The sequence below is a fragment of the Carica papaya genome, chromosome 3 (assembly GCF_054855325.1).
Source record: "Carica papaya isolate Zhongbai chromosome 3, ASM5485532v1, whole genome shotgun sequence".
Taxonomy (NCBI): domain Eukaryota; kingdom Viridiplantae; phylum Streptophyta; class Magnoliopsida; order Brassicales; family Caricaceae; genus Carica; species Carica papaya.
In genome coordinates, this window is record NC_142311.1 from 8,174,322 (window position 1) to 8,189,909 (window position 15,588).

At 34.6% G+C, this 15,588-nt stretch overlaps 2 protein-coding genes across 5 annotated transcripts in view; both read right to left on the reverse strand.

The window, feature by feature from the left end:
* The window catches only part of LOC110811951 (putative bifunctional methylthioribulose-1-phosphate dehydratase/enolase-phosphatase E1 2), a 14,699-nt gene extending 3,655 nt beyond the window's left edge, over nt 1–11,044 (reverse strand). Inside the window, exons 1-8 of one of the 3 annotated variants that reach the window (XM_088215459.1) lie at nt 10,820–10,960; nt 8,389–8,911; nt 3,471–3,539; nt 3,082–3,366; nt 2,617–2,659; nt 2,097–2,233; nt 1,421–1,516; nt 594–713 (exon numbers count right to left, since the gene is read on the reverse strand). In XM_088215459.1, the coding sequence (XP_088071585.1) occupies nt 594–713; nt 1,421–1,516; nt 2,097–2,233; nt 2,617–2,659; nt 3,082–3,132 (447 nt within the window). In that variant the 5' untranslated portion in view covers nt 3,133–3,366; nt 3,471–3,539; nt 8,389–8,911; nt 10,820–10,960. Of the gene's footprint in view, nt 1–593; nt 714–1,420; nt 1,517–2,096; nt 2,234–2,616; nt 2,664–3,081; nt 3,367–3,470; nt 3,540–8,388; nt 8,912–10,819 lie in introns of those variants that run through there. The other 2 variants (XM_088215458.1, XM_088215460.1) reach the window with 2 other exon arrangements.
* Nucleotides 11,045–12,936: 1,892 nt separating this feature from the next.
* LOC110811980 (early nodulin-like protein 3) lies at nt 12,937–13,972 on the reverse strand. Of its 2 annotated transcripts, XM_022038617.2 has the most exons (3): nt 13,834–13,972; nt 13,596–13,673; nt 12,937–13,509 (listed from the first exon to the last, which is right to left on the reverse strand). In XM_022038617.2, exons 1-3 carry the CDS (start codon nt 13,892–13,894, stop codon nt 13,046–13,048), a joined length of 603 nt encoding a protein of 200 aa, XP_021894309.1. In that variant the 5' UTR covers nt 13,895–13,972; the 3' UTR covers nt 12,937–13,045. The 2 variants fall into 2 exon arrangements, with proteins under 2 accessions (XP_021894309.1, XP_088071587.1); XM_088215461.1 differs by lacking the exon at nt 13,834–13,972 and having other exon boundaries at nt 13,596–13,825.
* Between the last annotated feature and the right edge of the window lie 1,616 nt (nt 13,973–15,588).

The following is a 15,588-nucleotide window of genomic DNA, read 5'->3' on the forward strand; positions in this document are numbered from 1 at the left end:
CGAGACATTTAGTGGCATGGAATATATTAGCACCCAATAATTAGACTATATTATGGACAAGATAATGCCATAGGCCTGCATGAGCATGCCTCTATCAATATACTCCAAGCAATAAGAAAGCAATCTGCTCTTACACTAAATCACCTCCTTCAACTATCTCATAGGTTGTTTGGACCCCCTAGACCATATTTCAAGCTTCTACTCGTTGATTTAAACTGTCCAAACTGTAAAGCTTCCTACTGTGACTTTTTATAACATCATACATATACAAACTATTTGTCATCTTAAACCTTTATCCCAAAGGTATTTGCCATCATAAACTCGAAAAGTCAAATCATTTTCAGCAAAAAAATTCTGTTTTATTTGTTTTTCTGTAGAATATGAACAATTGAAGAGGCATGTAGGAATTCTCTAGGGGTAAACTCTAAAACTCACTCAGATTATACGATGTCCAATGACAAAATACATTATCAAATCGAAAGGATCATTTTTACTGGATACCATACTGAATGTACATTACTTTACCACCTTAGATAATCAACTTAAAAATATTCTAAAATCACTTCTGCAGTTAGACCTAGAAAAGAAAATACCACTTCAGTAAGAGACTCTCTGAGCTGGCTTTCATGAGCAGCATTCTCAATTATTCGCACCACAAGCTCATCATGATAACCATGTCCTGGAATTCCTTTTATCATCTCCATATCAGTAATCTGAAATTTTAAAGCAAATGTTATTGTTGGAAAACCAGCTATCAGATAGCTAATTGAAGGGAAAATAAGTGGATTTAACCAGAAGTGCCAAAATATATGGAGAAATGAAACATCTCTTTATGAATCTTCACATCATCAGTTCAAGTGAGTCCATAACCCATCAATTAATCACAGTGCAGCCACTGAAGCTAGTATTCAGAAAGAACAAACAATATTACCAGCAATAACTACTTCGCACGCTTAACAAGAATTAGACATTCCCAGAATATGATTTATATGACTGTCGAGATATCAATCCAGATTGTTCAGGCTACCCTTCACAAGTCATTTACTAGATCCAGAGATCTGTAGCATGGCATACACCTACATCCTTACCTCAAAAAGAAGAATCTTTAATATATCAAGGTTGATTCAATTCCTCCTTTTCACATCACCATAGAGAGGCTATATCTTTCTCACATCCAGAGTATTTGCTAGAAATGGTAAATGCTCAATATTAATGATACATTTAGCTCATTTCACACAGAAATAAGTTCCAGATAATGGCTTGAACATGTAAAAGATAATGGAAGATGTTATAGCAACCAAATCATTACCATTCAAGTACCAAATATGACCACTCATAATTAATCATAACTGTAGAAAAAAAGGAAAGAGAGAACAAGATATCAGCTCAAACTTAATATGTTCAGAATTCAGTGTATTACTTGAAACTCCTTCAAGAAAGGATTGATCATGGTGACAAGACAAGCCTCCATTCCATGACTGTGGATAACAGCCCCAGCATTACATATTTCATTAGCCTGAAGAAAAAGATGCTAGGTTACTGCCAAGAGAGCAAACATCAATTGAAGAACAAGAGTCATGTTGTGACAGATTGCCCATCAGTCATAGTGTGACTACAAGGAAAGAAGATCGAAGCAGTAACCATTAAATTATAATTTCTAGAGCAAGATTACCAGCCACTATAGACGTCCTTCAATTCAAAAGTGAGAATGGACATATATTAACAAAATCATGAAATTAAGAAGTAAAAATAGAAAAAAAAAAAGAAATTAACATTTTGCTTTGGGCCTTGCTCATCTTATCTCTGCTTATAGCCAATGAAACACATATTCATCCTTAATTTCTTTTCCAAAACACGAACTCAAAGAGCAGGATTACATCCACATTCCCAAGGACACAAAATATGTCAAGTTTTTGAGATATCAAAAACAGTCGATGCCATAATCTGCGTTTGAGAACTAATGAATGAATATTCTAACATACCATTACAGAATCCTTAAAGGAAGTAGCATTAAAAAGTACTGACTCTGATTCAACCAAAAACGAATGTCTTTACACACACTCATGGAAGCATATAAAACATAAACAAAAAAGCACCTTCATTAAGAGAAGAGAACAATCAGTACACTTGGGGAGCTGATGGGGATATGGCTTAGTTTTAGGTGCTGATAATATGAATCCATCAGAAGATAGCACATACATATCTTCGGGAACCATCTTTTCCTTCTGAACACCTACACAGAAAATGAAACCTAACAAAATAAAACAAACTAACTGAAATAGAACTGAAACGGAATTAATGGACCTTTCACTTCTGCTTTGTTGCTTTAAAATACTCATCTCTATACATAAAAAATAGCTATTCCTATACCCTTCAACAGCTAAACATGCACACTGTCGAACCCAGTCTGATATTATACTACTTCAGTACAAATCACAAATTCCAAATATAACCTAATAAAACCATTAATGCATTTGAATTCTAAACCTAATGTTATTACTTTCCGAAGCAAAATGAAAATTTAACTCCCGTTTGGAGTATCAGCAACATATATACGAGCAGATTTTTTAAGTTTAATCAACTAGGAATCTAACATGCAGAGCAAGTATCATTTACCAATTGTAGTACATCCAGAAGCACGATACTGACACCTCATGCTCTAGCTGAAACGAAAATTAACCAACAATGAAGATACTATCATAAATATAAAGCTATAATTATATTGGAATACTCACACCTACTGAAACAGTCATGAACATACAAACAATAACCAAAAAACCAACCAAGTAAATAGTACACATACATACAAAGGAATATGTATACTCACATACACATCTACATCTGTGTGTGCATGTGCATAAATGTGCACATGTAGCCACATAGTGTACCAACAATGTGTATGTAAGCATGAATACCTACATATGGACATACAATATATCATGTGTGTACTAAAGCAGATAAAGATATTTATGCACATGTAGCCACATAGTGTACCAACAATGTGTATGTAAGCATGAATACCTACATATGGACATACAATATATCATGTGTGTACTAAAGCAGATAAAGATAGATGGGTACCAGATGGAGACATGACAATGAGCTGATGAGGTCTAGGAATGGAGTGATCATTTACTTCAATTGTGATGCTGCCTCCAGTACCTGATAACCACCCAAGGCTGTAGAAATGATAGAAAAGCTCTGACATTAAGACCTTGGTGTCACTCACTTCTTGGCTTTCCACATATGGTGCTGTAGTAGGTGTTTCAGGGACACTGTTTTGCGTAATTGGCTCTGAATACATCGTCATGCCCCCATCATTTATCACTGCCGATGATGAAGAAGATGCCTCTGTTTTCTTGCCCTCTAACACAGAGAGAAGAAGATTTTTAGTTGTATTGAATGAGAGAGTGCAAGAAAAAAATGGGAGGGGTAGAAAGAAGATCAAATTTTAGGCCAATTGAATTTACCAGCTAGTTGAGAAGGTCAACATGTATCTGCTATTGTGCATGTGTTTCAAGTTTGTTTGGAAAATCAACCTAAATGAATATTTCCCAGGAACCAAAAATAGAGATTAAATTGCATAATATGGGCTACCATGATGCAGAATAGACTAACTCTAGATTGCCTAAATATATTAGAAACCATAATTCTATTAAGCAGTGAAAATTTATAATTAAATTTTCTGTTTACTGAATTTTCTAACTAAATTTTCTATTTACTAAATTTTTTTATTCATGATATTTAATTTAAAATAGCAAGATATATATAGAAAAAAATTATAGAGAATTTTAATAAAAAAACTAAAGACAAATCAGTCCCATAAAAGAAAAAGAACATCCTGTTATGGAAGTCGACTATGATTTTGCTTTATAGGAGACTTCTCTGATACCAATCTGTACAAGAATTAGGTTTCTACAAGAAGTAGGATTCCTACAAATACAAAACTGAAAACTATTCCAGAGACTACAATTATAGTTTAGTAACTTCAGTATTTTATTCTTATTAGTCTTTAATTTTATAGTTGTATTAGTAGTATTATTTGTTAGTATTAGTATTTCTAAATTTAATCTAATTTATTAAAAGTTACTTAAGAAATATTATAACTATCTTTATGATTTCAGTTTGTGGGGGAGACTTTAATTATTCAATAAAATATTTTTGAGTTTGTTAGGAACTTGGCCTGATTTGTGAAGAAATTAAGGAAGAAGAAGAGTTGCAGCAAAAGTAAAAAAGACTTTAGAAGAAGACAAGAGCAGATTTGGGGAGGGAAAAGGTTGAAAATACAGAGGAGGGACTGTTGTAGAGAGAAAAGTTGTTGATGTAAGCACGGGCAACTTCGACCTTATACTCTTAATAGGTCACAGCATGGGTTGTTATATGGGTGATCAAAGTGTTTTGGGCTATAAACAATGCCCATATGGAGGGAAGCAAAGCTTGAAAGTCTCATATGATGGGCTTCGAACACATGAGAAAAGCATCCTAAAGATAAGTGGGTCAAACACAAGAACATGGACCAAGAGGCTTGAGGAAGACTTCTTTAGTTATATTAAGGGATGGATTAGTAAGAAAGAGGGGTTTGGACCAAGCATGGAAGCCTACAAGGGAAGAAGAATAAGCCCATTCGGCCATAGGCAAATTCAGCATGCATCCTCACCTAATTAAGGGAAGAAGCCAAGACAAGCTTATGGAAAATTCCCTTAAACCATGAGGGTTCTTTTCCCAAGCAAGAAAATATTATTGCCTTAAATTTTTCACCCCAAAAGAGCAGCCAAATTCAAGGAGAATCGTCATTGAATCTAAAAGATCCTCCTTGGCCGATCTTAATCTTTCAAAAAGAGAATTCCAAATCTCAAGTATTTAAATGTATGGACTTCAACTGTTGAATCAGCTGTTGTTGGATCAAAGAAAATTCGGTATGAGCTTGTGGAAGGGCATCTCATGCACTAAAAGTTCTATTCTTGAGTGCTCTAGATGGAAAGTGGGAAAAGCCAACAAAATCAAGTTCTGGTCTGACCTCTGGTGTGGGAATTCCAATCTGCAGACCCGGTTTCCTCTTAGTTTTGCCCTTTCTAAGGATAAACATATGACCATTGAGGAAGCTTTTGATAAAAATAATGGCATTGGTTGGAACATTGTGGTCAATAGGAATATACACGATTGGGAAATTGTGGAATATGAGAATTTGCTGGCAGTACTGAACACCATTCAGCTCAACAGCACCGATGACAAGTTGGTCTGGCAGTTGGAAAATAAAGGATCCTTCATCGTAAAATCCTTCTATAATTACCTTGCGGGACATAACAGTCTTGAGAAAAAAGCTTTTCCTGCCAAAATGATTTGGAGGGCAAATGCTCCTGCTAAAATATCCTTGTCCGCTTGGGAAGCATCCAAGAAATACATTTTGACCATTGACAAACTCATGAAAAGAGGCTTTACCCTAACCAACAGATGTTATCTATGGAAAAACAATGCTGAATCCAGTAATCACCTTTTGCTTTGGTGCCCTATCACTCACAAGCTATGGTCTATGGTCTACAGTCTCCTTGGCATTTGTTGGATGATGGCCAGTTCTGTTCAAGAAGAATTATTCACCTGGGAACTGGTGTGCAGGAGAAATAAGAAATTCAGACTCAAACCGCTCAGTATTTTCTGGGCTATTTGGAAAGAGAGAAACAATAGAGTCTTTGTAGAAAATGAAGAAATTTTTGGTAACACTGTGAGCAAATGGCTACACTTTTTTGGTTCCACTGTTTTGGAACATAATCTTAACCATTTTGACGATTTAGGGTCAATTGTAGATATTCTCACTGACTTGTAAATCTTTTGTACATGGGCGGCTCCCCCTTGGCGCCTTCATATCAATATATTCTCTATACTTTTCTTTCAAAAAACAAAAGCTGATGTTGACGGAGGGAAAAAATTGCAACTTGTTTGCAGCATCCTCTTCAACTCCTAGATTAGGTGCTCCCACCTACGTTGGCTCTTCCCACCAATCATTTTGTAAGTTTGATCTTACATTCATCATTTTTTTTATTGAAGTATATTAGAGCAGATATGGAGGGAGGAGAAAAGAAAAGCAGTTAGAGCAGGACGCATCTAAAGTTTAGTGACTTTTATTCCGGATTGCAAAACACCAAGGTGTCGTCAGCAAAAAATAAATATGTTATTTTCTCATATATCTCTCCTTCTCCCACTATGATTCCTATTAACAAACCCAGTTCCTTGGCTCTCAACAACAACTTGTTCAAACCTTCCATGATAATAATAAACAATAAGGGGATAAGTTATCTCCTTATCTGAAGTCTATAGATGCCCTAAAAAAAGACGACGACCCTCATTTATCATGACCAAGAATGATGTTCTAGTAATGCACGAATTGATCCACTTACGCCATTTAACTCCAAAGCCATACTCGCTAGCATATAATCAATGAATTCCCAATTTGACAAGATCATTAACCTTTTTTATGTCAAGTTTATACAGCACCCCATCTCTTCTCCAGAAAAACAGCTCATCTACCACTTCATTAGCCGCCAAAGCTGCATCTATGATTTCTCATCCTTCTATGAATGCATGTTGGCATTTCCCTACCACTTTATTCAACATTTTTACCATCTTCCTGGCTAGCACCTTCACTGTAAGTTCATAAACACAACCTACAAGGCTTATTGGCTGAAGTTCCTTAACATTCACTTCTCCTTCCACCTAGGCAATTAATACCACAAATGTAGAGTTAAGGGATTTCACGAAAGACCCTTCCTCATGCATTTCTTTAAACAGCTCAACGATATCCTTTTTTACCAGATATCAAAATTTCTGCAAAAAATTCATATTAAAACTGTCGGGGCCAGGAGTTTTATCCTTCCTGCATCGCATGAGCCCCTCATAGATTCCCTCTTTTGTAAACTCTCTTTCTATTGAATTCCTAATCAACTTGCCCAATGTGTTAAAATTGGGACCATCTAATTTAAGCCTCCAATTAAATTCTTCATAATACAATTTGCAATAAAAATCTCTATCTCCTTGCCGCAAACTCTCATTACCTTCTGCTATCCTACCATCAATCTTCATCTTCTCTACATAGTTGGATCTTCTATGGCTGTTAGCCACACAATGGAAAATTTAGTGTTTCAGTCCCCCTCTTTTATCCATCTGGCTTTCAACTTTTGTCTCGAAGACATCTCCTCCATTTGTAGTTTGTTTGCCAGTTCCAACTTTATACATTCTTTCCAAGCCAAATCTTTAATAGACAAAGCATCTTCGGCTTCCTTCTCATATATTGTCCCAATTCCCTAAAGTAATAATTGTGATTTGTGCTCTCTCTGTTCCTCTTCTTTACGCAATTTCTTAATTGCAGCCTTCATGGCCTTCAACTTTTGTGCTACTCTGAAACTGGTTTTGCCATTCACCCCATTGCCTTCCACCATTCTTTAACCTTTTCACAAAAAACATTTGTTCTTAATCATTTGTCCTCGAATCTGAATGGACAAGGGTCCTACTTGATCCCAACCAATTCGGGGCATATAGGAAAATGATCCGATATGACTCTTTGTGACAGCTTTTGACACATACCTGACTTGAAGCGGACATGAGGTTGACACTAGGAATCTGTCAATAGAACAAGCTGGGTTAGTTCTCTTATTAGAGCACGTCCACCAACTCTTAACTGACGCTGACAAACTTAACTGAAAATAAACTTTAATAATAGGAAATTTAACCTAAACATCCACTCTTTCCTCTTACGCTTCAATCAAGCTTAAAAATAGAATTTGTTACGAATGGATCTAAGGAAAGATATCAACTCATAACATGCAAATTAGCATCAGAATGTCAATTTGCCATATACTTGTTATTTGATAATATATTGTTGAAGTAATTTATTTCAAAAAAAATTGTTGAAGTAATCAAACTTTCAACATTCCAAACATCTGTTTAGCAGGCCTACACAAGACAAAAGACCAATCTCACAGAATTTGCAAATATCACCTCACTTGTAAATAAATAAAATTGAAGTGGTTCACAAGCCAGTCTGTAAAGCAGTTTTCCATTTAATGAAGGTGGCAAATTCTATTTGCAGTGAAGTGTAAGATTTTGATAACCTAGATTTCCTTTCTCCATTGTCATCTAATGCCAAGTGAAACAAGCTACAATAATAATATCTTTGCTCCTTTTGGACAGCAGAAAGGAACAAATTGATAGAAATGCAACAAAGCCACTCAGACAACTCCTAGTATTAAGTCATGTATTAAGGCAATTATTTAATTCTTTATGGCAAACCAGCAAGTTAAAATATTAAGTCATGTATCATTTGCATTGAACTTGAAGTGTAGAATTAAGTAGAAAATGGAAAAATAATTAAGAAACCAAATCTAAAAAACTTCTCACCTGTTAGACTTTATCGACGGATTTTAGCTTTCACATTATATACATTCCTTGAATCTGATACAAGGTATGGATTTTTTTGCCTTAAAGGCCTTGAGTATTTGACGTGGGCGCTTTCCAGCTGCAGTCATTTCTCTTATTATTAACACTTCCTCTTTTGTAAAACGACGGCAAGAAGGATGCTCAAACATGTGTTTTGAAGGCTCATGATTGTGTTCTCCATTTTTAATCATGAGTGTCCAAACATCATCATCCTTCTTGCCCACAAGTTAAAAGGGACAATTTGTGAGGCGCGAAGCTGCTTTCCTTTGACGCATATTTTCACCAGTCTTTAGCCTTTTACGATAAACACCACCTCTATCACAAGCAACAGTCACATACCTATCCTTTGAAGAATCTTTAATGGACACCATATATCCCTGAACTAGGGCAAAGTCACGGACATGTTTGAGAAGGTCTTCACGAGTCTGAAAGACTCCAGCTGGTGGTGGCAGCATCTTCTTCTCTTCAGCATGTTCATTCATATCTTGAACATCCATAATTTTTTTTTTTTGAAATAAAAAGTGTAAAATATATTAACATGGTACCAAACAATCGGGGGTACCACCCCTATACATCTTGAACATCCATAATAAGATGTACTTGTACACCTATATGAGAAATTTGACAAACCAGAAGAAATAAAATTCATAAGAAGGGGAAAAGAATATAGAAAGAGGGGAGTAGGTTTTTTATCACCATAAAGAGTCTCCTATTCTATAATTCTAACAATCAAACAACGACTTTCTTCTCTTTAAGCACCTTCGTTAATTTTCCTCCAAAAAAAGACAAACCTCCATTAGCACATGCATATGCAAAGATCTATAGCAGTGCTTCTTTAAGTAATTTCTTTAAAAAACAAAAAAAAAACAACTGATAGAATCCAGACTCCAACAAAGAGGCTCCTATTTTATAATTCCAATAATTAAACAAAGACTTTCCTCTCTTTAAGCACCTTTGTTAATTTTCCTCCAAGAAAAGACAAACCTCCATTACCACATACGTACGCAAACAATCTATAGCAGTGCTTCTTAAAGTAATTTCTTTGAAAAAAAAACTGATAGTATCCCGACTCCAATAGTACCACATTAGCCACAGCTTTCCTAACTTCATAACTCAGAGGACTGTCCACCCCACTATTGTGGGGAAAGAGCCTATGATCTTAAATTATAATAATGCACGGTTATCAATGTGTTTGGTTACTAGATTATTAATGTGTGGTATGGTAATTCACTGGTTTGTCTTGTTTGGATCACTTTCAAATAGATGGTATGCTTAGTTAAAAGGTTTGTAATGATAACTTATTTCTCCATTTTTTTCAAATTTTTCAAACCACCTATTTGGTGGTTTTTAACAGTTAAAAATTTTTTTTCTTGTTTTACCCTCACAATTATTTATTAATTCTTATATTACCCTTATTCAAATTAGCAAAACTGAAAATTATTCTTAATAAAATTTATTTATTTAATTTATTTATGTCATGAAAATTATAATACTAAATATTATTCAATAGATGATTTGTTAAAATTTTTTTCAGTTTATAATTATAAATAAAAAATTATAGTATTAAATTATTTTTTTATATTAAATAATAAAAAATTAAATTTTTATTCTTCATATTAAATTTAATTTATAATTTTTTAAAGAAAAAATTTATTAAAAATTACAATTTAAATAATTTTACAAGTTAAATGAGTTTTTTTCTTCTTATACATTTTCATTTCATATTACATATAATAAAATATGAATAAATTGTTAATTTGACTGAATATACAACCATATCATCTTATCAATCCAAACAAAATCGTTATTATTATCATACATTAATAAACAATCTTCCCAAATATGCTATAATTTGATAATTACCATCTTATACAATTACCAAATCTTACCGCCAATTAATTACTCATTAAAAAAAATCAACCTATGCATACTTCTACATGGATTTCTGTAGAATAAATTTACGACATCAAATTTTGACAAAAAGCCCAATCCTATGAAGTATCAACTTATTGGTTATTCCTCTGCGCCACAGAAATATGAACATTTCGTTTTATGGAAGTTCATAATTTACCAATAAGCAACTCGAAAACAAAAAAAAAATGTCAGCAACAAAGTGCCGAAAGAAACTCCAAAAAAATGCTAAAGTTTCATCAATTCACGGCTTAGTTCAGTGGCCATGTACATGCAACACGTTAAGCTCCAACTTCAACTTCTATGATCATTCCTACGAAAAGGATCCCGATAAGAAGTTTGTTGGTCTAGACACAATTCAGTCTATGTTCAGCAGTAAACTAACTTGAAATTGAAGCGATAATATAAACTTAAAGCAGGAACAGGGAGAGAGAAGCAAGCAAGTAAAAGGGACAAACAACAGAGAAGATAGGAAGTGTACCGCTGTGACGGTAGCTTTGAAACCCTAGGCGTTGCTGAATCGGGGGATTGAGTCGGCGAGAGAAATTGTAGAGATACGAAGTTTGGTGGATGCTAGCAGGGATGATGAGTAGGCATGGTGAGGAAAAATGGAGGGAAGCTTGGGAGTTGAGGTATAAAAGAAAAGAGGATTTTTCCAAGGAAAATGAGAGCATTGCCAAGGAAAGCTTCTCAGTAAACAAGGAGCAGGATTGTACATTACACGTCTGACGTCTTTTTCAAGGATATTATAGTCTTTTCGCCAACATAGTGGAAATATTATTTTTATTTGTTTTTATTTTATTAATATATTTTTACTTAATTTTAGTTAAATTTTAATTACTTTCATTAATCAAGTGATTTACTTGATACTTATCAAAAACTCAAAAGGAGTTTGGTTTTATGTTGCAGATCGATCATTAACTATTATGATTTTACAATTTCTTAATTACTATATGACTGTTCATGTTCGTTTTCCATAATTAATGAGTTATTTATTTTCATAATAATTAATTAATTCAATTTTTAAGATATATATTATATTAAGGTAAAATTCTTTTAAATATTATTCATTCAAATTCTAGAATACAAAAACGAAAATTAATGTGATAGATACAATTTTATATATATTATGTAGAGATAAAATTAAAAATAAGATCTAATTTTTAATTAACTACATCATTAAAATATTAAAATAATTTTAATGACATATAAAATAATTAGAATATTTAAACATAAACATCGAATTTAATTCAATTTATGTATTATATTATTAATTTTTAAAATTACAAACCGCAAATAATGATCTAATCTAATTTAATTTTTGAACCATAATTAATTTTAAAATATTTTTTAATTATAATTTAGTTTATTTTTCTAATACTTTATATAAAACCAAAATTTGTTAGTTTAAAAAGCAGTCAAATTGTTGTTAAATTAAAGAAAAGTAGAAAACAATAATAGTAGATACTAATTAACTTAATATAGGAAGATTATAGAAATTTAATCCAGTAAATTCAGTTAATTAAAATTTCTCTAATGATACGAGGGTGTGAAACCCAGTAATGAGATTTACATTTATCATAATATAGCAAAAGATTAAAAATAATAACTAATTACAAAGATTATTCTACAAATATAAAAGAAGACCCGATGATTTTATTAAAATAAAGAGAGAAACACAACGAAATTAATAATACAGGAGATAATTAGATTTAAAAACATAATTAATTAATCGGTGTACCTGTAACAATGTGTAATAGTACTGCAACCACGCTTGTAAGGATTAGTTTTCTGATGTGATTGACAATTATAATAAGATGTACCTTTACGATTACACGGTACGTTATTCTTCTTAAGCGCATCGTAGCTTATATACCTTTTTCCAGTAGCTAAATTTCTACGTTTACTATTACCTTTTGATGATGATAACTCCGTAGATATCATTTCTCCTTTAGTAATGCAATTAGAAACCCAAAGACCACTACACATTTGTGCATTGCGATCTTCGTTATTGATACTCGTTCTATCATGCCAGTGAATGTTCGAAAAAACTGTACGTCGGTTAAATTGAATAGTACCATAAGGCGATGCACTAGATGGAATCGCCGAGATGACGATGAGGGAGACCATGAAAAAGTGAAAGGTGTTCATTTAGAGAGGATGAAGGAGATGAGTTTTTGTTGGTGGGGAAATGCAAGGGGGGTTTTTTGGTGTGGATTTATTTTTTTGGGGGAGAAGGGTTTTGCGTTTTGTAATTGGTATGTGATGTAACCTATTTCACGTTTTAGCGCATGCAAATGTTGCGTTTGTTGAGAGATTGCCCGTTTCTTTCTCCAAAATTTCCTAGGTATCTTCCATCTTAATTCCACCCTCACTACTAATATACTATATATATAACCAACTATATATATATAAATATGTATATATGTATGTATCTATTATTGCTTACCGACGTTTTACAAGCACTGAAAAAGAGTTATGTAATTAATAATGTTTTGGTAAAACATTAAGGGTACATAGTAATACTAAAAGGGTATATGTAATTAATAATGTTCTGGTAAAACATTAAGTTAATTAAACAGAAATCAATTAACAAAATAATTTAACAACCGAAAAGGGTCATTTAAATTATTATATATAGAGAAACCGAAAGATTACAAATCCCTCACCATTCACCAAAGACTAAAGAAAACATGAACATCATAAATTAAATCAATATAGTCCCAATAAAACCCAGAACAATAATCCCCAAGACAATTCCTGAACGGCCACCGACCAAACGGGTCGAGCCCGAATTGTTGTCTACGGGGCCGGGGGACGGGGCACCGAAACCACTTGGGCCCCAGTCGGGGCGGGGCGACCCTGCTGGAGCCTCCGGCACCAAAGACGGAGAAGCAGGAGGAGTGGCGACGACGACTGGAGAAGGAGCGGGAGAAGGCTGTTGGTGGTGGTGGGTTTTGTTTCTCACGGCCATAACGACGATAACCAACTTCTGGCCGTTGTTGCAGTTATCGGAATTTCCAGAGATGAAGAAGAACGGACCAGAACGGTCAAAGACGAAAGTGGAGTTGCCGTCGGTGAGTGACTTGATAGGGTTTTTTATGTTGCAGGAGTCGAAATCATCCTTCGTCACGATTAACACAGAGTCGCTTCCTTTCTTGTACCTGAAATCTACACATACAAACACCCATACGCAGATATATCTATATATTGATGATATAATATAGAGGAAGAAGGTTTGAATTGGGTGTACTTACAGAGAGTATCGTTGACTTGAAACCTGTTTCGTTGAGCCCAGTGATTGTAATCTTCAGAAGGATGGAGGACCCAGCCATCTTTACCACCAACAGGAAAGAAAAACACGGCACGAGATGTACAAACAAAAGCCATCAGAATCATGAATAATGTTTTAGGGTACTCCATTGATAGTGTTGAGGCAAGTACAGTGTATATAGATGTATATATACGGGGAATGGGAAGGGGAGAAGAGTTTACCGTTGTAGGTTGTGGGTGAGGAAAGTTGGCTGGATATGAGGTGGAGAGGTGTTAGAAGCATGATTTTGGTACCGGGCGTCAGCCGTTTCAGTGAAAATGTGTCTTTTTATTTCTATCATCTATAAACTCATTCCACGTTGCGCCATGCATGTGACTTAACGGCTTTCTTCATTTTTTGCTCTCAATAAGACCGTTTTACTTCGAAATCCTCGTTTACGTTTTAATTTTCTTCCCAAAAAAAACAAAGCATACCTACAGGCCAAAACCATGGGCAAGTTGAGAGTTATTTTTTTTATATAAAAAAGTCATTTTTTTAGGTAATTATTTGATTAGATTTTTACTTCTTCTTTTTTTAATACAAAGGTAAAAAAAAAAAAAATCAAAAAAAACAACTAAAGAGTACATATTTTAAGCTAGAAAATTCCAGTAAAATTCTTTCAAATGATACTCAGAAGTTCAGTAGGTGGCCGCTGCAGATAATAAGATTTGATGGGAAAGGAAACGGTTAGATTGGCCAGGAGGTCGGTACAATGATTCTCCTCACGATAAACATATGAAACCTTGACATACCAATCTTTCACCAACCAAGACTGAATAGTTAGAATCATGTGAGAATTCGTATTGATGGAGATTTGCTCCTTGTTGAGGGCACAATTCAAAAGTTAAACAATAAGAGAATTATTCATTTTTAAAATCACACAACACGAACCTAAATTCCAAGTCAGCTCAAGACCATCCAGAGCTCAACTTGGAGAATGGTGCAGGTGTCAATATTTCTAATGTGACTCCCAAGCCACTGACCGTTGTTATCACAGTCAATGACACTCGCACAAACCGTATCAGTGAGAGAGCGCCATTAGTGTTGATTTTAATCCAATGATGAGGTGGCGAGGTCCAGTTGATAAGTTTTTCTACTTTACTAGTATGATGACCGGATATGGTCGTCCCAATGACAGAAGCCTAAAAGGTGTACTCTGTCAACTTGAGGATCTCGTGCTTAAGCTTCTCCAAACTGGAAGGGTTATCCCTAAATATGAAAGCATTCCTTTATTTCCAAAGGAGCTAACAGGTGATACCAAACACAGTCTTCCAATCTTTGAAGGACAAGCACCAATTGAACTTGTTCTGTAGGTTAGTGGAGAGCCAGGCATCAAAAGGAACACTAAAGAAAGTAAGGCCTGCAGACTAAGAAATGATCTTGTGCTAAAGATTATGGACCTGATGACAACCCCTTAGAACATGGTTGAGATCTTCAATACTAGTACGTAGGCCATGCAGCCAGGATCATCCGCCATGTGCCTGCGAACTCGTTCCTCCCTCGTGAGAAGGCCCTTCTGCAAGACCAGCCAAAAAAAGTGATGAATGTAATGGACGCCCGACTATTTCCACATCAAGTCCTATCTATTATTTGTAAAAAGAGGATAAATATTAGTAAGCATGTAGTAAGCAGATTTAATCGAAAATTTATTGTCGGGCGAAAGGCCCCAATATAGAGCATCAGCCCCTCTATTTTCTTGTGAGGACTAGCAATAGCCAACTAAATAAGAACACTGTGTGGGAGCATATTCTGCAGAAGATTTTAATCCCACTAGCTGGTCGATGTCACTAGATCCTTAACACGCATGAGTCCCTGTATATCAGTGATAAGTTGAAAGGCAAGGAGTTTGAATGGGTCGTAATTGACTAACTAGTTATCATCCCATAACCTCATAGTATTACCGTCTACAACATGCCAAGCCAGCTTATGGATCAACT